At 48.4% G+C, this 22,963-nt stretch overlaps 1 protein-coding gene and 1 non-coding gene across 11 annotated transcripts in view; both read left to right on the top strand.

Annotated features, from left to right (window-relative positions):
- The first annotated feature begins 1,555 nt into the window (after positions 1 to 1,555).
- On the top strand, positions 1,556 to 1,627 carry TRNAP-AGG (transfer RNA proline (anticodon AGG)). The gene has a single exon. It is a non-coding gene; the product is annotated as a tRNA-Pro (tRNA).
- A 6,817-nt stretch (positions 1,628 to 8,444) lies between these two features.
- CCDC136 (coiled-coil domain containing 136) overlaps positions 8,445 to 22,963 on the top strand; it is a 28,167-nt gene continuing 13,648 nt past the window's right edge. For 4 of the 10 annotated variants that reach the window (XR_015162185.1, XR_015162188.1, XM_086395744.1 and 1 more), the window contains exons 1-11: positions 8,450 to 8,607; positions 9,401 to 9,508; positions 11,064 to 11,318; positions 11,402 to 11,476; positions 17,120 to 17,443; positions 19,654 to 19,765; positions 20,356 to 20,524; positions 20,774 to 20,914; positions 21,251 to 21,406; positions 21,684 to 21,854; positions 22,332 to 22,517. Coding sequence is in view for 6 of the 10 variants with exons in the window: in XM_086395744.1 (XP_086251870.1) it covers positions 8,550 to 8,607; positions 9,401 to 9,508; positions 11,064 to 11,318; positions 11,402 to 11,476; positions 17,120 to 17,443; positions 19,654 to 19,765; positions 20,356 to 20,524; positions 20,774 to 20,914; positions 21,251 to 21,406; positions 21,684 to 21,854; positions 22,332 to 22,517 (1,755 nt within the window). In the remaining 4 variants the exon portion in view is untranslated. Of the gene's footprint in view, positions 8,608 to 9,400; positions 9,509 to 11,063; positions 11,319 to 11,401; positions 11,477 to 14,662; positions 14,790 to 17,119; positions 17,444 to 19,653; positions 19,766 to 20,355; positions 20,525 to 20,773; positions 20,915 to 21,250; positions 21,407 to 21,683; positions 21,855 to 22,331; positions 22,518 to 22,963 lie in introns of those variants that run through there. The other 6 variants (XR_015162187.1, XR_015162189.1, XM_086395748.1 and 3 more) reach the window with 4 other exon arrangements.

Genomic DNA, 22,963 nt, shown 5'->3' with positions numbered 1-22,963 from the left:
CACCCCTGACTTTCTTTCTTCATTCTTGCACTCATTTATTCCACAGTCATTTGCTGAGAGATATCTGCAGCAGCAACTGTGCTGTGAGGGTGAGATGAGATTAATCTGATAGAGTGCTTACCAAAGGCCAGGCACACAGAAGTGCTTGGGAGTCGTTTGTTTTGTCAGCAGTATTGCCAAGTGCCAGATGCCAGCCTAGATCCAGAGATCAATAAGATAGATCTCTGTCCCCCCAGAAGCTCCCAGCCTCCTAGGGGGCAGCCCCACCCCGGAAGCAAGCAAGCGTCCTGGGATGTGATGGGTGTGGTGCCGTGCCGGAGCCTCCTGGGTCTCCTACAAGGCCCCAGTTTCTAGAGGGGTGACCTCCTCCCTCTCTCTCATTTGGGGAACCCCATCTTGAAGAACCCCACCCTGGCCACCCTTAGGTGATTGGCCAGCTCGTCCCTGCAGCCTCCCTGGATGGGATGAACAGGGCAGGCCAGGGTGAGGGAGGAAATGTGTGTATTTACAGAATGTATTCCCATTTTTGGTTTTCTAGAAAGTCTGGGTAGCATGTGTACTGTGTTTAAAACAGGCTTTGGATTCAGATAAATGTGATCCTTGTAAGCTGAGTTTTGCCAAGTTTCATTTTCCTACAGTGGGGTGACAGCTATCTCACAAGGCTGCCACGAAGTTAAGAAAGAGCTGTAAAGCACAGATCACACCGCTCACCCTACCGTAAGCATTAAGTGGCAGCTCTCCTAGCGTGTATTTTTTTCCCTGCTCTCAGATTACATCATTATAACTCCTTTCCTTTTCCAGCACTTTACAGTTTGCAGCATACTTTCTTTCTTTTTTAAGTCTATTGAATTTGTTACAATTACTGTTTCTGTTTTATGTTTTGGCTTTTTGGCTACAAGACATGCAGGATCTTAGTTCCCTGACCAGGGATCAAACCCAACCCTCTGCACTGGAAGTGGGAGTCTTAACCCCTGGGCCACCAGGGAAATCCCTGTAGAGTGCTTTCACTTACGTTTTCTCACCTGATCCTCAAATGACCCTGTGAGACAGGGCAAGTGTTCCTTCCCCAACTGACAGATGAAGAAACTGAGTCATTTAGCAACTATCACCTAATCAAGGGTGATCGAGGACAGGTTTCTCAGTCCCCATCTAGGAGACTGATGAGTTTGGAGGATTTTTTCTGGTGGTCTAATCATGAGATAAGAAAGAAGAATGGTTCATTCTGGGTGCGGGAGACATCAAACTGGCTCCCCTCAGCCCTGGGCTTCTCACAAGGGCAGCTGGGGGAGCCTGGCCCCTTCTCTGCCCTTCCCCAGCAGCACCACATGAACTCCACTTGGCAGCCTGGGGGAGAGCTGGATGGTCACAGGGAAGATGGAACAGTCCCTGCAGTGGGCTGGGGAAGAGCAGAGAGCGCTGAGAGGTGAGGCCTGCTGGAGTGGAGCCGGCCTGGGCTGGGAGCCAGCCTGGACAAAGAAACTCTTCCAGGAACCACAGACTGTGGCTGCTGCTGAGATGGCAGAGAAGGCACATCTGGCAAGGAATAACCATCAGTGGCTCGTTGGTCTAGGGGTATGACCCTCGCTTAGGGTGCGAGAGGTCCCGGGTTCAAATCCCGGACGAGCCCTATTTTTCCTGATTTTTCTTTTTTTCCATTCCCTTTTCCCCACCACACACACAAGTACACACTGCCTGCCTTTTCTAAAGTTAGAAGCAGAGATGATGCAGTGGTGAGTGAATAAAGGACTCAGGACAAGCTGCCAGTCAATTTCCCCAGTAGCCATGTCCTGTAGATAGCCCATTATTCCCACTGAGGCTCCAGGTGGGAACCTGAGAAGATTATAGAGCCAAAATGTTGCCTTGTGTCAGGCAGAGAGCCTCTCAGCCTCAGAGAAAGAGCAGGGAGTCAGGACTGAGGAGTGGGTCTGAGTTGGAGGTCAAGAAAAGGCAAACCCGCCATGCAAAATTCAAGCTATGAAATACACTGGCTTCAAAGTCCAAAAGCTAGGATCAAAGTTACAATTTGGAGTCTCAGCTTTCCTCTTGGTAAAATGGGAACAATAATATTCATTTCTCAAAGTTGGGAGGATTAAATCAGAAACTGTATATGAAAGCCCTTTGCAAACTATAATGTACCTTACCGACAGGGATTATTAGGAATACTACTAAAGGTAAAGAGAATCTAGAAAGGAAATTCTGACAACGTGACAGACTGAACTAACGTAGCTCTCCCTTCACCTAGTGTCCCTAAAACACACACAGAAATATTGCATAAAACAGAATTTAAAAACTAAAGTATGAACAATTGCAAAATTGACTTTGAAATTTCCAGATATCAGAATTTAATAAGGAATACAAGGGACTTCCCTGGCAATCCAGTGGTTAAGATTCTGCTTCTAATTCTGCTTCTAATCCTTGGTCAGAGAACTAAGATCCCATATACTTCACTGTGTGGCCAAAAAGTGAAAGAAAAGAAAAAAGGAATACAAAACAAAGAAGGGAGAGGGGAAGAAGGAAAAGAGCTATCACAGGAGCCCATGGTTTATTTCAGACACAGGTAACAGATATATTGCTTTCAGTTCTAGGCTATGTCCCCTCAGCCCAGCAGACACAAAGGGCCGGGACTGAGCCTTCTACATTAAAGTTTAGAACATCGAAGATCTACCTTATCCATGGCAGGAAGACTGAAAATGGCACACTCTAGTTCAAGGAAGCAGAGAAAAAAGGGGGAGAAATATAAGTCAGCTCTGAGAAACTGAAGTCCAAGCCTGAGAAGATGCTTGTGTTGCTTCTGGGTTTATCTGCATGATGCTGAATCCTCAAGCCAAGAAATTCAATACAAATTGGTTTAGGAAAATCCCTAGGAATACCACAGGACTCCCTGGGAATACCACAGGAATCCCTAGGAATACCACACAGCCACAGAAAGCAGGAAAGAGCTCTCCAAGCATGTTTCATAACCCAAGGTATATCTCACTAAATAAATGGAAATCTCACTAAAAAGTGACAAGTCAAAAACACCTACTGAAAAAGAATTCATAATAAAATATTAAAAGCTAGACAAGAAAGCAATCCATCATAAGGAAGAATTGGCAGACACAGCAGACAGGACAATTAACACACTAAGAACGGTGCATAATAGAAAAATATGACAAGCAGTGTATAAGTTTTCTTAAAAGTGTTAAAGATGAAAGACAAGAAAATAAACAATAATGAAAATATTGCACTATGAAGAAAAGCAGCTCATTGAGGGAAAAAACCCAAAACTTTAGGAAATGAAAGATACACCACTAAAGACTCAATGCATTAAACAGTAGACTTGACCCAGCTGGAAAGAGAATTGATGAACTGGAAGATGAGACTGACGAAATTGTTCAAAATAACGGGGGAAAGGGGAAAGTAATGAGATACAAAATATGAAAGAATAGTTAAAAGACATGAGGAAAAGAACACTATATATATATGTGTGTGTATATATATATATATATATACACACACATATATATTATATACTCATAGACTTTTGGGCTTCTCTGATAGCTCAGTTAGTAAAGAATCTGCCTGCAATGCAGGAGACCCCAGTTTGATTCTTGGGTCAGGAAGACGCGCTGGAGAAAGGATAGGCTATCCACTCCAGTATTTCTGGACTTCCTTGGTGGCTCAACTGGTAAAGAATCTGCCTACAATGCGGGAGACCTGGGTTTGATCCCTTAGTTGGGGAGATCCTCTGGAGAAGGGAAAGGCTACCCGCTCCAGTATTCTGGCCTGGAGAATTCCATGGACTATACAGTCCATGGGGCAGAACGAGTAGGATATGACTGAGCAACTTTCACTTTCACTTTCACTTTCAAAGACTTGCACTGAAATGCCACCAAAGGATATACTTCATAAGAAGGAAACTGAAATAAGAAGAAAGGCATGAAATGCAAGAAGGAATGATGAGCAAAGAGATTTATAAATATGTTCGTCAATCTAAACAAGCACTGAAAGCCACTGCTGGTGGAATGTAAATTGGTCCTGCTGCTTCATAGAATAATTTGGCAATACTTTGTAAAGTTTAAGGTGCATGTATCCTATGATCCACAAATTCTACTTCTAGGTATCCACCTTAGAGAAGTGCTTACATATACGCCAAAGAGGCATACACAGCACTGTTGATCACAGCATTGCTTATGATCTGGAATACTGAAAATGTCTTAAATGCCCATTAGCAGAGGAATGGATAAATAAATTGTGGTATATTCAAACCATGAAACAGTATTCAGCAGTTAAAATTTATGAAGTGGCACTATATGAAACAGCATGAATGTTTGCATTTAAAAAATAATACATTTGAATCAGTTCTAATGAGGTGGATGAAACTAGAGCCTATTATACAGAGTGAAGTAAGCCAGAAAGAAAAACACCAATACAGTATACTAACACATTATGTGGAATTTAGAAAGAAGGTAACGATAACCCTGAATGTGAGACAGCAAAAGAGACACAGATGTAGTGAACAGTCTTTTGGACTCTGTGGGAGAGGGTGAGGGTGGGATGATTTGGGAGAATGGCATTGAAACATGTATAATATCATATATGAAACAAATCGCCAGTCCAGGTTCGATGCATGATACAGGGTGCTCGGGGCTGGTGCACTGGGATGACCCAGAGGAATGGGATGGGGAGGGAGGATGGAGGGGGGTTCAGGATGGGGAATACATGTACACTCATGGCGGATTCAAGTCAATGTATGGCAAAACTAATACAATATTGTAAAGTAATATAAATAAATTAATTAAATTTAAAAAATAAATATATTTTTAAAACACACAAACCAGTATTGTCTATTGTTTGTTGTTGTTCAGTCATTAAGTCATGTCTGACTCTTTGTGATCCCCATAAACTACAGCATGCCAGGCTTTTCTGTTCTTCACTGTCTCCCGGAGTTTGCTCAAACTCATTTCCATTGAGTTAGTGATGCCATCCAACCATCTCGTCCTCTATCGCCCCCTTCTCCTCTTGCTCTCAATCTTTCCCAGCATCAGGGTCTTTTCAAATGAGTCAGTTCTTCGCATCAAGTCCCAAAGTATTGAAGCTTCAGCATGAGTCCTTCCAATGAACACCCAGGACTGATCTCCTTTAGGATTGACTGGTTGGATCTCCTTGTTGTCCAAGGGACTCTCAAGAGTCTTCTCCAACACCACAGTTCAAAAGCAACAATTCTTCAGCACTCAGCTTTCTTTATAGTCCAACTCTCACACCCATACATGACTACTGGAAAATTCATAGCTTTGACTAGATGGACCTTTGTCGGCAAAGTGATATCTCTACTTTTTAATATACTGTCTAGATTTGTCATTGGAGAAGGCAATGGTGACCCACTCCAGTACTCTTGCCTAGAAAATCCCATGGTCGGAGGAGCCTGGTAGGCTGCAGTCCACGGGGTCTCGAAGAGTCGGACACGACTGAATGACTTGACTTTCACTTTTCACTTTCATGCATTGGAGAAGGAAATGGCAACCCACTCCACTGTTCTTGCCTGGAGAATCCCAGGGATGGAGGAGCCTTGTAGGCTGCCATCTATGGGGTCGCACAGAGTTGGACACGACTGCAGCAGCAGATTTGTCATGGATATTCTTCCAAGGAGCAAGTGCCTTTTAATTTTGTGGCTGCAATCACCATCTGCAGTGATTTTGGAGACCAAGAAAATGAAATCTGACACTGTTTCCACATTTCCCCCATCTATTTGCCATGAAGTGATGATAGGACCAGATGCCATGATCTTTGTTTTTTTGAATGTCGAGTTTTAAGCCAGCTTTTTCACTCTCCTCTTTCACCTTCATCAAGAAGCTCTTTAGTTCCTCTTCACTCTCTGCCATTAAAGTGATATCCCCTGCATACCTGAGGTTTTTGGTATTTCTTCTGTCAATCTTGACTCCAGCTTGTGATTCATCCATCCCGGCATTTCACATGATATACTCTGCATATAAGTTAAATAACCAGAGTGACAATATGTTGTCCATTGTTTGTAAATACATATATTTAAGTAAATATATAATAGATGGGCTATCTGAATCAAACGTGTCAAGAAATGAACAGTTGTTAAATTTCAGTGGTAAGTGCATGGATATTTATTATGTTACTTTCTGTATTGTACTTTATGCATCTTTAAAAGATTTTCTTTTTTTTTCTTTTTAATGAAAGGATCTAGGTATTTAGAAATAAGGGTAAATGGGGATAAATGGCTGCATCGGTCCTCAGAGAGGATGATCTGCTGGGATGGGATTAGGAGGGAGGCCGAGTCCTGGGTCCAGGGATTATGAGGATTAATTCAGATCATCCCCCTAAGCTGATCACCTGGTTGGCATTCCCAGCACTCCAAGCCCTTCAGAGATGTATCTCTGGACCGCAGTCCACTTCCCCCCATACCTCCTGCCTCCTATCTCCACTCTCATGCTCAACCCATTACTGTTCTGCTCAGGGATTACCCACATTTGGGTCCCTAGAATAGATTGGTTCAGGTGTCCCCTGAATACTCCTCAAATCAAGGGTAAGTGATGACCTGCACCCAGGACCCAAGGAGAGATTAGTCCTAATACTCAGGATCAGAGCTCCCTGAGGAGAGCCTGGACCCTTGGATGTTATAGTTGACAACTGCCTTCCCAGTCCCTCCCTCTATTAGCCAAGAGGTCAGCAGTCAAGGTCTGCTAACTGACCCTGCTGGTCAGTCAGAACCAGAAGGAGCTGGGCTGGTGCAGAACAAAGAGTCGCTCTGCTTCCAGCATTAGACTCTGTCATTTCTGGGAACCCTATGCCCTTCATCTTCCTGATGCCAACCCCTTCCACCATCCCTGACAAGCACTCTGCTCCCCAAGTTTTGACAAACCTAAAGTCTGCAGCAGTCCCTCTGGAAGGGGTCTGGGTGGACTTGCCCAGCAGTCTTTCCCCACAGCTGGATCACATTAACCACAAGGTCTGGAGTGGAGCCCTATCCCCCAGGGAGCACAAGAAACATCTTGATCTGTGCTCACCATCTCTCTGAGCACATACTGAGCTGGAAGTATGAGAGGAAGGAAGAAAGGTGAGGAGAGGAGGCAGGGTGTGGAGGGAGGGAAAGAGAGACAGAGGCTGAGAGGCAATATTATTGTCAACAGGCAACACTGAACTCCTTGAGTGTGAGATCATATACTAAATGATAAGCAGAATATACAGATGTGAAGTTGGGAGATTTACCTTTACTCATTCATTCTATGTGTAAGAGAATTTGTCAGATGCTAGAGATACACAGAAGACCATGGTAACTTCCCAGTCTTCAAGAAAATGGGCAGACAGAAAATTAAAAACCTGACCATGACAACCCTGAGTGACTGGCACTGCCCTAGAAAGAAAGGAGGATAGGGTGTGTATAATGGGGTGGGAGGGGGAGTTAGGAAGGGCTGCCTGGAGATGACTCCCTGCTGAGTGTTGAAAGATAAGTAGGGGATGTCCAGGTGAAGAAAGGTTCTCCCCTGAAGAATATGGAGGGCTCGTGAACCTGGGAGCCTGTGGCGGTGACAAAGACAATATATGCCAAAGACCTTGCGAGTTGATGGGCCAGAGGAGGGATTGGTGTCTGTCCCTGGCTTAGGAATCTCCCAGTGCTTTTCTGGATGTCCTGGGACGCCCCAGTTCTCAAGTGTACCAATATTTTTCCTAGCTAAGACCTTCAGAGATGTGAGAACAATTGCTTCTTCAAGATCTGGCCCCTGGTAGACGTTCCTTGAATGAATGATGAAGTTAAGTGACATAAGCCCACGGAAGTTTCACATCTCCCATTTTTAAGAGTGTAAATCAGCAGTGCCCACCCTGAACAGGCTATGCGTGCAGGATGAGTGGGGGTCATGCTCGCAGCCCACCGGGAGTAGGGCTCGTGGGAAGGCAAGCGGTGGAGAAAGGCGGCCTTCGGACACTAAGGACTGTGTAGGGCCACGGAGCCGCCGCTCCTAAGAGGGTCCCTGCTTCTGGCTTGGTGAGGGGCGCACTCAAGGACAACAGAAGGATCAGGGCCCCGAGTTCACGTATCCTGGCCTCAGTTTCCCCGCTCCTGCCCTCACACAATTCTGAGTCTGGGGCGGGTGGCCGGGGTCCGCGCCGACTGCGGAGCTGGGGGGCGCGCCCTGCGCCGTAGGGAGCCAGAGGAGTGGAAAAGCATTCGCGTGTTTTCAGGAAACAGGCCGGGAGGGTCCGTCCATCCTTTTGGTTTTCCTGCCTCATCACCGAGCGAGACGGGATCCTGGCACACGGAGCAGAGGGGGTCCCCCCGCGCAGCCGACTCCTAGCTGCTCGCACTCTCCGCGCGGGTCTCCTCCCATTGCCCGCTCGCTTGGCCTCGGGGAACTCGGGAGCTGCGGCTGCAGACCGGCTTCCGGGCGGCGGCGGGGGCGGTGTCAGGTGGCCCGGCCAGGCCCCGCCCCCTCGGCCGGCCCGCCCTCCCTCCCCGGCGCACCCGGCTCCGGTACCCGGCTTCGCGGCGGTGGCGGCGGCGGCGGCGTCTGCTCCGGGAGGCAGCTGCGGTGGCGAGAGCGGCCATGGAGGCGGGCGCCGGGGCCGGCGCGGGCGCCTCGGGCTGGAGCTGCCCGGGCCCAGGTCAGAGCGCCCCTCCCTCACCTCACCAATGCCTCTCCTTCCTCTTCTCCATCTCTCCTCCCCCCAGACCCCCACGGCCTCTGCCCCCTCCGCTACTCCCCACCTTGACGTCCGAAGTCTTCCTCCTCCCTCCATCGTGCCCCCAACCCGGGCCCGGTCTCCATCTTTCCCGGCTGGGTCTTCCCCACACTGGCCGCATCCTCCTTGGCAGTCCCTGCCCTGAGCCTTCTCAGTCTCGACTCTCCAGCCTCATACTGCTTCCAGCCCTAGGGTCTCTACAGATCCTGCACCCGCTCGCACCCCTAAAGCTTCTGAGCGCGGGGCGCGGGTGGGGTGGACGAAGTCTAGGGAGCGATGGAGGGGAGGGGAGGGGCTCCGGTCCACGCGACCCCCGCCAGCCATCGTCGGCCCCCCTCCCCACCTTCCCCTTAGGCGCACTACCTCACCCTTTCAGCCTCTTTACTGGCTCCCACCCTCTGCCATTCTTGTCCATCTTACCCCCCTGTCCCCTCTGGGCTAAAGAGACACACACCCTTTCTGCCTATGCAAGGGAGAGGAGCCTGGAACAGAGGTTGCAGAGGAGGATGGGCAGGGCAGGGCGGGGTCCCCAGAGGCCCAGCCTGAGGGGCAGCTTGGGGAGAGGAGTCGCAGTGCCTGGCAGAGTGAGCCAAGTACTTCCACCGGAATGAAAACCCCAAGGGCTCCGAAGGGCTAGAAGGTGTGTCCCTTCCCCTCCTTGCCTCACCCCAACCACCCTGGCACCCCACAATCCCTCCTCTCTCCCTGCTCATAGGACCCACAGTGACCACTTTAGGCTCCTTTGAGGTGTCCGAGGGTTGCGAGAGGAAGAAGGGCCAACGCTGGGGGTCCTTGGAACGGCGGGGTATGCAAGCTATGGAGGGTGAGTTTTCCCATAAAGCTTTCTTTCCTTCCCCCTCACCCAATTTTCCTTCCTCCCTCTGACCCTCCAGAACTCTGAGCCAGGATACACACCTTCCCCCTAGTTCAGCTCAGCACCTGCTAGCCCTCCTCAGGGCTCAGGCTTTGAGGGAAGTTCAAGGTACATCCTTTTGGGGTTCTAATCACCAGCTAACCAGGTTGTGTGTCCCGAGGGAGCTGCCAGACAGAGAAAGAGGCCTCTTTGGACAGAGCTTTGAAGCAGCCTTTCAGCAGGGGGTTTGTTCTCTCTGCCTCCCGACCCAGATCCCAAGCTGTCTCTTATTTTGAAAAGCAGGGAAGTGAGCATGTGAACTGTCTTTCTGGTGCTGCCACCACTGACTTCAAATGGAAGCCTGGTGGCTTTGGTTCTCTAGGCTATCTTACTGCCTGAAAGAGGGAGCCTGGGAAGGGGGCTGCTGAAAAGGCCAACCTCCCAACACATGTGTATTCCCACCACACCCATGTGACTTGGCAGTTGCTGCCAACACCCAGAGGATGCTAGAAGGATGCTGGTCCTGTTGCCAGGACTTCCTGTGAAGGGTCCCAAGGTCCCTGTGCACATCCAGTGTGGACAATCTTGCCCCCCCACCCCCCCACCCCGGGGAGACAGATGATGCCAGGAGTCCCAGATGAATCTTAGGCTGTGGTTACTGGACAAAACCAGACCAGAGATTCAGAATTTTAAAACAAAACAGTTGCCATCCAGATAAGGTTTTGCTATTTAGAGGAACTGCATTGCAGTAAAGGAGGGGGTGCTTGCCAGCCAGAGACTGGAGACCAGCACACCCCAGTTTCTTAACTCATTAAAATGGCAGGCTTTCTTTTACACACAAGTACAACCTATGACTTCCCCCTAAAAACTGCCTTGTGGTCAGCAGGGGAGGAAAGGAGACCTCCAGACACTCAGCAGGGAAAAGAAAAGTGGACTTGGTAGAAAATTTCAAAAAGGCTATTCGATGGAATATGTTTGGAAGGGCCCCAGTGTTTGTCCAGTAAATCCTTTAGATCACTTCATTCAGATGTTCTCTTTCTCTGCCTACTGACAGGCAACACTTTCTTATCATGGAAAGGTTAGTTTTTCACAAGCCACTTGGATCGTTTGTAAACTTTGTACAAACCCCCAAACTGTAATTCTTGCCCTGTTTGGCTTAAAGACACACCCAGTGTCTGAATCCTTTCTTGACTACTTGTACCCAGAGACAAGGATGGAAGAAGCAGGTATCCTTGTGCAAGCTGGTCCCTGGCTGTTCAGTCCACCTGAAGGCAGTCCTTGGAGGCCCCAGAGGCAATATTGGTCCAGAAAGCGCCTGGGAGGGGGATGGATACCTCCAAACTTGACTCTCACACCTCGGGGCTCCTCAGGCATGCAGGTGCTGCCCAGGGGCTCCTTGGGGGACACCAGGTGGCACTATTATACCATCTCTGCCCTCTGAGGACAGTGAGGTGGAGGGCCCTCTAAGGACTGGGGAAGAAAGTTGGCTGTTACTGGCGGGATGTTGCGGGGGGTTCTCTCCTAGGGGAAGTGTTACTCCCAGCTCTCTATGAGGAGGAAGAGGAGGAGGAAGAGGAGGAAGAAGAGATGGAAGAAGAGGATGATTCAGGGCAGAAAGGTGGCAACGCGGGCTCCCTGTCGATGAGCAAGCACCGAGGCCTGAGCCTCACGGAGACGGAGCTGGAGGAGCTAAGGGCTCAGGTGCTGCGGCTGGTGGCAGAACTGGAGGAGACCCGGGAGCTGGCAGGGCAGCACGAGGATGACTCTCTGGAGCTGCAGGGTGAGCACCTGTGATGGGGCTGGAGGGCTTGGGCCCAAAGGCACTGGGTCCCCAGCCTGACACCAGCTCCCCTGTCCTTGCAGGGCTCCTGGAGGATGAGCGGATGGCCAGCGCCCAGCAGGCAGAGGTGTTCACTAAGCAGATCCAGCAGCTCCAAGGTAATTTCTTGCACTTGGACTGGCGGGTAGGCAGTCATCCGAGTACTTGTGTCTTGAGGGTTTAGCAGAGGCACAGCAGACCAATGGAGCCGAACTCGGTACTTTCTCCTCACTTTCTTCTACTATTCTTACCCTTTTCTCCTCATCTCTCCATTACCCTCTTAATTTCCGTTTTTTTGTTTTTTTTTTTTTGTGCACCTCTAACTGACTCTTCTGTCCCCCTCCTCCTTCCCTTTTTTTGCCCTCCCATTTTAACCCCCTTTTCTTGAGGCTAACTCCCTCTTCTCCCCTCAGTCTCTCCCCTTCTCATCCCTTTTTCTTTGTTCTCCTGGTCAGTGCCAGGGGTAGGTAGTCAGGGTTGAATTGCAAACCATATTACTTTTTCCCCCATCCCTCCAAGAGCATCATGGGAAGAGTGGTGAGCCAATGAGAAGTGACAGGAGGGGACTCAGATGAGAATGCTTCTCTTGCTACCGAGGACCGAGCTGCTGCTGCTGCTGCTGCTGCTAAGTCGCTTCAGTTGTGTCTGACTCTGTACGACCCCATAGACGGCAGCCCACCAGGCCCCGCCGTCCCTGGGATTCTCCAGGCAAGAACACTGTAGTGGGTTGCCATTTCCTCCTCCAATGCATGAAAGTGAAAAGTGAAAGTGAAGTCGCTCAGTCATGTCCGACTCTTAGCGACCCCATGGACTGCAGCCTAGTGGCCCCCAAAGCCCTTTTGTTTCTAACGCCCACGTCTCTGGGAAGCAGCAAGGCAGGCATCCTACAGTCCACTGTGCCACCAAATAAAGAGGCAGGTTTTGTTACATCTGTGGGCTTTGGGAAGGTTTTGGGGAGCTGCCCTAGAAAACTGCAGGGACTCTCCAGGCAGAACTGAGATCAAGCCAAAAGAGAAGTATAAATGGAAAAATAAGGAAGGCTGGCAAGCAGGCCTGGAGAGGAGCAAGCCAAGGTGGGAGAGGAGGAGGGAAAGAGGAGGGAAAGAAGACGTAAGCAAAGGTAGAAAATAAAACAGGAAAAGTAGACAATAAAGGTGCTGAGGTGGGGGGGAGGTAAAAGTGTTAGTCACTCAGGTCCGACTCTTCACGACCCCATGGACTGTAGCCCACCAAGTTCCTCTGTCCATGGGATTCTCAAGGCAAGAATTCTGGAGTGGATTGCCATTCAGGGAGGGAGAGAAACTGCAGGAGCCATGTTGCTCTGGGGAAAGAGTGTGAGCATTGTTCTCAGGTCACCTAGATTCTTGAGCCCAGTTCTGGCACATAACAAGCTTTGTGATCTTGAGCAAGTCACTTTTATCTTTCTGAGACTCAGTTCCTTAGCTGTAAAATAGGGCTGACTTATATGCTTTATCAACCATTTATTGAGTGCCTGTATACTTGGAGGACTAGCTATGGACAACATAGATCAGATCCCTGCCCTAATGAAGAGTACATTCTGATGGGAAAGGCAGAAAACAGACAAACACCATCAGTTCAGGAAGAAAATATAACAATATGATATGGATGGGGGTAAGATGGAAGTGTATTTTTGATAGAGTAGTTAGAAATGTCTGAGAAGGGGTCATTTGAACTAAGACCTGAATCATGAAGAAGATCTGAGGGACATGCACACCAGGCAGGTGAATTAGCAACTGCAGAAGCTCAGAGGCAAAAATAAGCTTCATGTGTTTGAGGGATATCATGGCTGGAGCAAAGTGCATGTGGGGGATTTTGCTAAGAGAGAGTTCTGAGAAGTGGGAGAGTTCAGATTACAGAGGACCTTATAAGCCAGCTGAGAGGTTTGACTTGTATTCTAAGTATAGTGGAAAACATGGGAGGGTATTAGCCAGGGCTGGAGGGATATGATCCACTTTACATTCTTAAAAGAATATTTTGGCTACTCTGTGGAAATTGAATGACAAGAAAAGAGTCAAAACAGTTGAGTCTGGTCAGCAAATAATTGCAATAGTCCAGCAAAGAAATGGTGGTTATTTGGATTAGAGCAGTAGAAATGGAGATGATTGAGAATACAATTTGAAATTTAGAGCTCTCAGGACTTGCTGAATTGGATTGGGGGATAAGAGAGGCATGAAAGATGACTTTGCCTTGAGAAACTGAATGGATGGTGGTGTCATCTACTGGAATGCGAACAACTTGACAAGGAACAAATTTCAGGGCTAGGAGAACCCTTTAAGACATGTTTTCTACATGTTGAGTTTGAAATGGCTATTGACATCTAAGTCAATATATTAAAGGAGGCTGCTGGATATATGAATTCAGAACCAGGGGAGAAATCAGGACTGGGGATATAAATTTGGGAGTCATTAGCATATAGATTACATTTGAATCCATGGGAGATCACAGTGAAATCACATGGAGAGATACAGGAAAAGGAGAGAAAAGGGTTCCAGGGATGCTCTGAAAGTTAAAAGTCTCACAGGCAAGGAGAAATGAACAGAGACTGAAGCAGGAGGAACCACTGAAGCATTTGGTGACCTGGAAGCCAAGAGCAGAAAGTGCTTCAAGGAGACAGTGATCAGCGCTGTCAAAAGTTGCTAAGTAAGACAGCCATTGGTTTGGGCAAGACGGAGGGCTCTGAGACGTTTCAGTGAAGATAGAAACCTGACTATACTGAGCTTGAAGAGGAAAGGGGAAGTGAAATGGAGAAGGTTGAGTACGCATAATTCCAGTAGTCATGTCTTGGAGAGAAGCAGAGAAACAACGGAAAAGAAGTCAAGGGACAGCTCCTTGTGTTTCGTTTTTGGGGGATGGGTCACACTGGATCATGTTGGTATGATGAAAGAAAGGATCCGCTAGAGCATTAGACCTCACGTAAGCCCAGGGGTGGGATGGGGCGGCGGGTGGTGGTGGTGGTGGTGGGGGTGCTGCAGGTCTGGGTGGTGGTGGTTTAGTCACTAAGTCATGTCCAACCTTTGCAACCCCGTGGACTATAGCCTGTCAGGCTCCTCTGTCCATGGGATTCTCCAAGCAAGAATTCTGCAGTGGGTTGCCATTTCCTTTGCCAGGGGATCTTCCCGACTCAGGAATCGAACCCGGGTTTCCTACCTTTCAGACAGATTCTTTACCCACTGAGCTATGAGGGAAGGTTTGGGGCAGGCACCCAAAGCCCACGCCACGGAGGAGTCCTTGCGCACGCGCGTTGCCCGTTTCCGCCAAGAGGGGGCGCGCGCGGCCTTAGAGGTAGCTGGTGTTGAGAGGCCGTTCCGGCCGCCACAGCCCTTCGGGGGCTGGGACCGGCCGGCGGCGGGAGGCCCCGCCCAGAGAGACCGCTTGGTGAGGGGCGGGCCAGTGAGATGGAGGCCATAACCAGTGAGTGAGAAGTGATTTTTCTGTGCCCCTCGTCCGGCTCCAGGGCCTTCGGCGTCGCCCGAAGTTAGCCGAAGATAGCCCCAGTCTCACTGCCAACCGGCGCTGGCTCTTCAGCACCCGGGTCCGGCCTTTCCAACTCCTAGCGAGGCCGCCCCAGTAAGGGGCCGCCCAGCCCAGCCTCCAGATAAGGTCCTCCCTGGTGTCCGCAAGCTCCACCCCGCTGCCCCTGTGTGTTTCTAATTAAGAGCTTTTCAAGGTTGACCCTCCGTTATTCAGTGGATCTGAGAATGTCCTTTTTTTTTTTAAAGACATAGAGGAAAACCTCAGGGATACTTGAACCTGAACATCAGGGGCAGAGTGGGGAAGTGGAGGTTTCTGACAGAAAACCCACCCGGGCCTTTATCCTAATGGCCAGTGACTTGTGTGTCTCCCCCACTAGGCTATATGCTCCAAGGGGCAGACTGTTCAGTAGTAAAAAGGGCAAGGACTTTGTTTCCTTCGAATAGGAAGGAAGTCAGAGAATCTAAGCAGAGATGTTTGGGCTTGGCACAGAGGTGATCAACTAATACTTGTTGAGTAGACTAAGTAGAGGAGACAGCTAGGATGCTTGCAGAGAAAGGAAGACTGGCAAAAGGTGTGCCTGGAACCGCACCTGTGAGCTTGGCAGTGTAGGGCCAGAGACCTTCCCCCATGCCTCCGGACTCCCCATCGGCCCAGCGTTTATGTCTGTAGTATGTCCAAGTTTTTCTAGTCAAACCTCCATTTTCTGTTCTAGTGTTTGTTTGTTTTTAATACCCAAACATACAATTCTGCACCTGTAGTCCTCAGTAAAAGTTTGTGAACTAGATGTATCCCCTGCCTCATTTATGCATGTATACAGCAAATATTTATTGAGTACATTATGCTAGGGTCTCTGGCAGATCCTGGAGCTATAATGGTGAGCAAAACAGACACGATTCCTGTCTTAATGAAGCTTGCAAGTGAAGGGGAGGCCAGCGTTTTAATAACACACACGCTGCAAAGTACAAGGGGCTATGAGAGCATTTAATGAAAGACTTCGCTTAATTTATTGAGAAGGTTGGGGTAGAGGCTAGGGAAGGTTGAAATCTGAAGGGAGTTGGGGGCAAGGGTTAGGGAGAGGCTGCCTTGCAAAGAGTTTGTGGGAAAGTCCTGACCCTCCTAACTGAATCCTAATTTCCTAATCCTGACCCCCAAATTTTGAATTCTGTGTTGGTGGCAATATCTTTTTACTCTTGCTCCACATTTAGGTTCTCCTGATTCCCAATGAGTACCTCTATTCAGAAACCCTGAGATGCTTCACAGATACTGAGAGCTCTGACATGTTTATTTTGTACATTAGAACATATTATAAAATATAGGCTTGTTGTGAAAACTATCAAAGCAGTGATATATATAATGTGGAAAGTAAAAGTCCCTCTCACATGCTAAATCATTCCTTAGCAGCAACTGTGTTTTATGGTTGAGGACTTCTATCTTTCCAGACCCTTTTCTATGTCTCTATATATTTGTGTTATATACTATACGTATAAATATTTTTGCAAAAATGGATAATACCATGTATTTTACAGCTCATTTTTCTTTCTAGTTAGTATATTATGGAAACCCTTTCATGTTTTCTCTATAGATCTACCACTTTCTTTTAAATGGCAGCCAATATTCTATTTCATCTTCTTCAATTTAAACAATCCCTTATTAATTGGCATCTAGTTTATTTCCCCATTGTTTGATTACCTTGCTATGAGCTTATATTTGAATTTCAGCTGTGAGCTCTAAATACACATTGTTTTGGGACCAGCACTTAACACAAGCAGTTCGTGGAAAATCTGAGCCTCTGTAATTTCTAAGCTCCCAGACTGAATAGATGAGAATAATCTATAAGTGTTTTTTTAGTAAGATACTTTTTGGGAAGACTCAGGGCATAAGTAAAATGCTAAAAATTAGGTCTGGTCTTTAACTGTTAGGTGATTTCTTAGAAGTACCTAATACTTTTTGCTTGGGGTAGCCTAATTTGTTTTTTTTGTTGTTGTTGTTTGTCTTTTGGGTTTTTTTTTTTTTTTTTTTGCCTAATTTGTTTTTGATGCAAAGCCTCAAGATCTGCTTTCCTATTGTACCTTACTACCTAGATTGACTGTGTTCTCTTAGGTATTCCCTTTATTCCACATCAGGTGAAGCTGTACTTCTCTGATGGGGTAGAGACCAGGTTGTCAGGAGTTTCCAGATAAGAAATAAACCTGCCTTTTAACTTTGTGCCTCTAGAATACGGTTGGTTATCCTCTTGATCATCTCAATATCATCTTTGGGCTTTGCAGGTGAGCTGCGGTCCTTGCGGGAGGAGATTTCCCTGTTAGAGCGTGAAAAGGAATGTGAACTTAAGGAAATAGAACAGGAGTTGCACTTAGCCCGGGCTGAGATCCAGACTCTGCGGCAAGCAGCGGAGGACTCCGCGACTGAACATGACAGTGACATAGCCTCGCTGCAGGAGGACATCTGCCGGATGCAGAATGAACTCGAGGACATGGACCGAATCCGAGGAGAGTACGAGATGGAGATCACCTCCCTCCGTGCAGAAATAGACATGAAGAACTCTGACCCTTCCAATAGTTTCAGTCTCTCAGATTTCTCTGAGATGCAAGGTATGAGAAAGTGAGCCCTCCTCCCGGTCTGTGAGTCAAATCAAGCAGAGGGAGCTAGGCTGCAAGAAGGTGGGCTTAGATCATGAATTGGGAACCTGTAGAAGAAACTTCTAGGTGGGATTCAAGACTGTAAGAGAGAAAAGCTTGAGGTCATGTAACCAATCTATGATGGTATAAGAAACAGTACCATGGAGATGTCCCCTGAGAATTCTTCCTCACAGAGCCATCGTACATTTGTTGATTTGCCTGTGCTAAAGCCCTTCCTGCTTCCCTAGTGGCTCAGATGGTAAAGAATCTGAATGGAGGGCATGGCAACCCACTCCAGTATTCTTGCCTGGAGAAGCCCCTTGGACAGAGGAGCCTGGTGGACTGCAGTCCATGGGGTCACAAAGAGCTGGACATGACTGAGCAACTAAGCACAGCATTGCACACAGCCTTCCCCAAGTAGAAGTTTTAGGGGGCGACAAACCAGAGCACAAGACAGCTGGAGAGGAACAGAGGTTATTTCTAGTAATACATGAGGTACACAAAAGCTTAGAGCTCTGCTCAGAGTCTCCCAGTGAGTTGCTAGGCTTCATGACATCAGAGACTTTGCCTTTATTCTGAGGCTAGATTTATGATCTGAGTATAATGGGAGGCCCTGTACTAGGCCAGGTCAAGCAAAGGCAGTCAACAAGGAATCAAAAGAACTTCAAGTTTTCCCAGCTGTAACAGGCTTCTCAGAAGCGCCTTTGGACTGATATACTCTGAGAAGGAGGTTAACACAGTTGGAAGGCTTGGGCTGTTCAGAATCTCAGCTCTGCTAATTAGCAGGATAAACTTAGCCTGGTTATTATCTCACGGTTTCCATAGCTGTGAAAATTGATTAATAAAACTTTATAGTTGGATGGGATTCTGGAACAGGAAAAGGACCTTAGAGAAAACGTAGAGAAATCTGAATAAAGTATAGAGTTTAGTTAACAGTAATATACCAGTGTTCATTCCTTACTCATGACAGATGTACCCATGGAAAGATGTTAACAAGAGGGGAAGCTGGGTGAAAATACTTCCAGGGAATTTCGCACTATCTTTGCAACTTTTCTGTAAATCAAAAACTGTTCTAACACTAAAAGTTTATTTAAAAAGGAAGAAAGAAAGAAAACCTTATAGGGCTATTTTGGGGATTAAATGAAATGCCTAGTATGCTGAAAGCACTCACACACAACTAACGCCAAGGCGGGAATCATCCGGTCTAATGCTTAGCACATGGTTAGCTTTTATTAAAGATTAGTTTCCTTCCTTCCTTCTACGGTAATCTGGAGTATGTGGAAGACTTTTGATTGGACTAAAGAAGGAACACTAGAAGTGAATGTCAGGGTGTTGACTCTTAGAGCGGGAAAGATAGGCCTTGGGCTCTAATTGGAGCAAGTTAGTGTTCTTTAAACATCAGCAGAATTAGTATTCTGAGAGAATTAATTCTTCATCATGAAAAAACAAAGCAGATATGTGTGTTTCTATTTTCACATCATGAAAAAGTATTGGTATCTGGAACTTAGGATCTGTGCTGGGCATTTTAACCAGATCTCTGCTGATGCTTGTGGATGTATAATTTGTGGGTTCAGTTGTGGTGAGCTTTTTTGCTGGCAGATAAAAAAGATCATTAGAAAGAATTCTTGACCACGTGCAGGCCAATGGATTGGGTGTGATGATAAAGGAAGTAAAAGGACAACAAGAAGTGCAAGGATGCCTGGGTTGTCTCTGAAAGCTGAGGACTGGCAGTTCACACTCTCAGCTTTTTGTACTAAAAGTGTAAGGACAATAACCGTAAACAGTTGAATGGGAACTTTAAATACAATAAACCAAAAACCCTCACAATTAATTAATTAAACCCTCAAAGCTCCTAAAAATATGAAGGTTGGTTTTGCTTGTTTCCCCTGCCACCTCCGCACCCCCCACCCCACCCCTCTTGGTTGAAGTTTGGAAGATGGACACCCAGGGCCAGTCTTCTGGGAAGTTGAAAAGAAGGGCAGCACACTGAAAGAGGACAAAGACCCATTGCAACTTGAAACTTTCTGGGCCCCGTCTTCTAAACCTCTGCATGGGGTATCTCATCTGTCTCTAGAAAAAGAAACTCTTCAGCTTTCTGCAGCCAGATTTCTGGGCTAGAAAACTGGGGGCTGGTCATCTGTGCTTCCTCCCTGGGGTCTCACCTCTCCGCCTGTCCTCTGCAGAAGAGTTGCAGCAACTGCGGGAACGCTACCACTTCCTGAACGAGGAGTACCGGGCCCTGCAGGAGAGCAACAGCAGCCTCACAGGGCAGCTTGCAGATCTGGAGAGTGAGAGGTACAGCCCACAGGCCCACAGGGCTCTTTAGGACAGGGCTATTCCCTGAGTAGAACCGGCGAAGGCAGATGTCAGGCTCCCCAGCCTTCCTCCACTGTGGGAGAGCTGGTCTTTCCCATGGTATCTGAGGGGTTTGAATACTGCTGAGAAGCAGGTATGGGGATCCAACCAGATGTCTCAGGACTAGAGCTGGGCGAGTTCTGAAATTTCATTTTCTTCCACTATAGGCAGTTAGGTCTGGTTGGCTCTGCTCTGGAGTAGAGGAGAAGCAATTCCTTTATTGTCCTCCCAGACTTGATCCAGTCTAAGGATGCACTGCCTCCAAATTGGAGCTGGCTTCACTCCAGTCCCAGGCTGGAGCCTGACTGGACTAGTACCCTTAGGGTCTCTCAGAGCCAGACATGCCTTTGCAGGTTGAGGTGCTGGGGACTTTTTCTGTCATCCTTCAAGTGTGTTTGAGAGGTAAATCACAAGAGAAGGCTCCTTAACTGTCTTTTGCCTAAAATGAAGGCATCAGGACCAGGCATACTTGGCAGGTTGTGCTGGGCAGAACGCTCTCCCGAACGTGGCTCTGGGGTTCTGAATTACAGGACACGAAGAGCAACAGAAAGGTGGCTGGAGTCCCAAACGCTACGGACTATGAGGTCAGCAGAGTCTCAGACCTCAGAAGAGGATTTCCTGGAGCCCGATCCTGGAATGCATTTGTTGCGGCAGCAGCTGCTGGGAGCCAAGGAGCAGATGCATGATATGCAGAGCAAGGTAGGGAAAGGCCAGCTCCTTCACTGCCTCGCTCTTACCTTCTCCTGGCCTGTGTCAGCAGCATCTCCTTAGACACAAGGTCAACAAGGGAGACAGGTGCTATGGCAAGAGATCAGACTCTGGGGTCTCACTTGTGTGCCTTTCATGGAATATTCCAGTAAAAGTACTGCCATACTCTGCCTAGGTCCATTCCCAGAGTTCATATGGTCCCTGTAGTAATTCAGGCTTCCTGTTCCATTTCCCACACAGTGTAAGAAATTGACTTGTGAGTTGCAAGAGCTACATCACCATCGCCGGACCAGCGAGGAGGAGCAGAGGCGGCTGCAGAGGGAGCTCAAGTGTGCACAGAATGAGGTGCTTCGGTTTCAGACGTCCCACAGTGTCACCCAGGTAAACACGGATAGGGCTGGGCACCAGGGGAGGGCAGAAGGGCCCAATTGGAGTTACTGCTTCCAGGGAGGATGAAGGCAGAGGTGGGCTGCACTCTACTGACTCTTGGCCTGCAGCCAGGGGTACGGCCAACTGGAGAGCAAGTGGAGAAGTCACACAGCATTGCATTCTAGAATGGTAGTCATGATGGAGCGTCTGCTGCAGAGAAGAAACTAAACACTAATGCCCAGGGGAGCTCCTCAAGATGTCTGCTCGGCAAAAAGAACCACTCTGGTGTGGAGAGGGGTCTGCTGATTTCTGAGAGTAACCACTCTTCCCACATCCTCCCCACCACAGAACGAGGAGCTGAAGACCAGACTCTGTGCCCTGCAGCAGAAGTACGATGCTAGCCAGGATGAACAGAGTGAGCTCTTGAAGGTGCAGCTACAACTTCAGGCTGAGCTCCGGCAGCTCAAAGTCATGAAAAGCACAGTAGAAAGCCAGAGTGAGAAGGTAACAGCAACCCGAGATGAGGGGCTGCTCAGGTGCCAAGAGGTTTGGGCAGGGTGGGGAGAAGAGTAGAGCGTTGAAATAGCTCCAGCTGCCACCTGTATGGCACTGCAGGTCCAGGACTCCAGCTGCCCTCGAGTCCCCCATTGGACCAGAGGGCAGCCTGTAAGCACAGGGCAGGGACCAGTGGATTCTCAGACTGTGTCTGAGGGCGATTCCAGCAGAAGAGTGAGTGGGTGGAGGACTACAGAGGCACTGCCCCAGGCCCCCTCCACCGCAGGAGCTACAGTGCCAGCTACAGAAGCTGCAGCTGCAGTGCCAGAGCATCTCATGTGAGAAGGACAAGCTGCTGGACGTGCAGCAGCACCTGCGGGACACTCTGCGCTGCCATGAGGCCGAGGTGCAGCACCTCAGGGGTGTTGTGACCACCTACCAGGAGAGCAGCGAGAAGGTAAAACAAGCTTCAGGTGAGGGAGAAGGTAGCCCGGCAGACCCTCCCATGAGAGGCTGGGTCCACAGGAGAAAGGGATGGTAGTTCTATGGAGGAGCTGTTGGTGAGGAGACTTTATACCTTACTATTAGAACCATAATCACATCCTGTCATTCATGAAGAACATATATGTAGGTCCATATACACAACTATGACTGTGCCCAGTGGAAAGGTGACCTCAGAGGGTCACAACACACTCGGCTTCCTGTGATTTTAAGTCCGAAATGACTGTAGAAAGGAGGCCCTTTCCCTTCCCTGCCTCCCCAGAGAGGAAGCCCCCAGTATCTGTGGAGAGCCTGTTAGGGATTCGTCCATCTCAGGGAGTTCCCCCCTAGACCTGGAAAGGACAGGGTAGGACCCCCTTAGCCCCTGCCCGAGAGGAGAGAGTGTGGCCATGGGTCTCTGGGGATAATGGTGGGGTCTGCCTCCCCACCCCAGAGTGCAGAGGTCCACGCCCAGCTGCAGGAGACGAAGCGGCTGTACCAGTGCAGCCAGGAAACACTGGACCGGCAGAAGCACATGTATGACCAGCTGGAGCAGGAGTTCCTGCTCTGCCAGCAGGAGCTGCAGCAGCTCAGGAGCACCCAGTCCATCCTAGAGGACAAAGGGAAGTGTGCTAATAAGGTAATTGTAACTAAGACAGGTGAGGTCTCCCAAGCCTTGGAGAGAGGAAGTAGAGGGGCAAGAGATGAAGTCATGCAAATGAAAGGCTTGATGGACTTCCTGTCCAGTCACAGCTGAGTGTGGAAAGGTAGGGGACAGAGACAGAACCCATGCTGTTAACATTAAAACTTTGACTTGACCTTCACTTTGAGCCTGAGCTACAGCTTAGTAGAATCAATACATCTGGGTCCAGTCTGAACACCTGAAGATTTTACACATGATTCCATGAGCGTAGACTTTATACTTTATTTTTAGAACTATAGTGAAATCCTGTCATTTGTGGAGGAGAACATACACGTAGGCCCATATGCACAGCTATGACTGTTAGAACTAGAAAGAGAAGGTCCAGTTTTCTGAGGCAGATTGTAGCTGCTCTTGTCAGAAGGCATGGTTGGTGCCCTGAGTGC

The sequence above is a fragment of the Bos grunniens genome, chromosome 4 (assembly GCF_055505025.1).
Source record: "Bos grunniens cultivar Pamir isolate PY7600 chromosome 4, Bosgru_T2T1.0, whole genome shotgun sequence".
In the NCBI taxonomy this organism is placed as follows: domain Eukaryota; kingdom Metazoa; phylum Chordata; class Mammalia; order Artiodactyla; family Bovidae; genus Bos; species Bos grunniens.
This window is presented reverse-complemented; position numbering and strand designations above follow the sequence as displayed.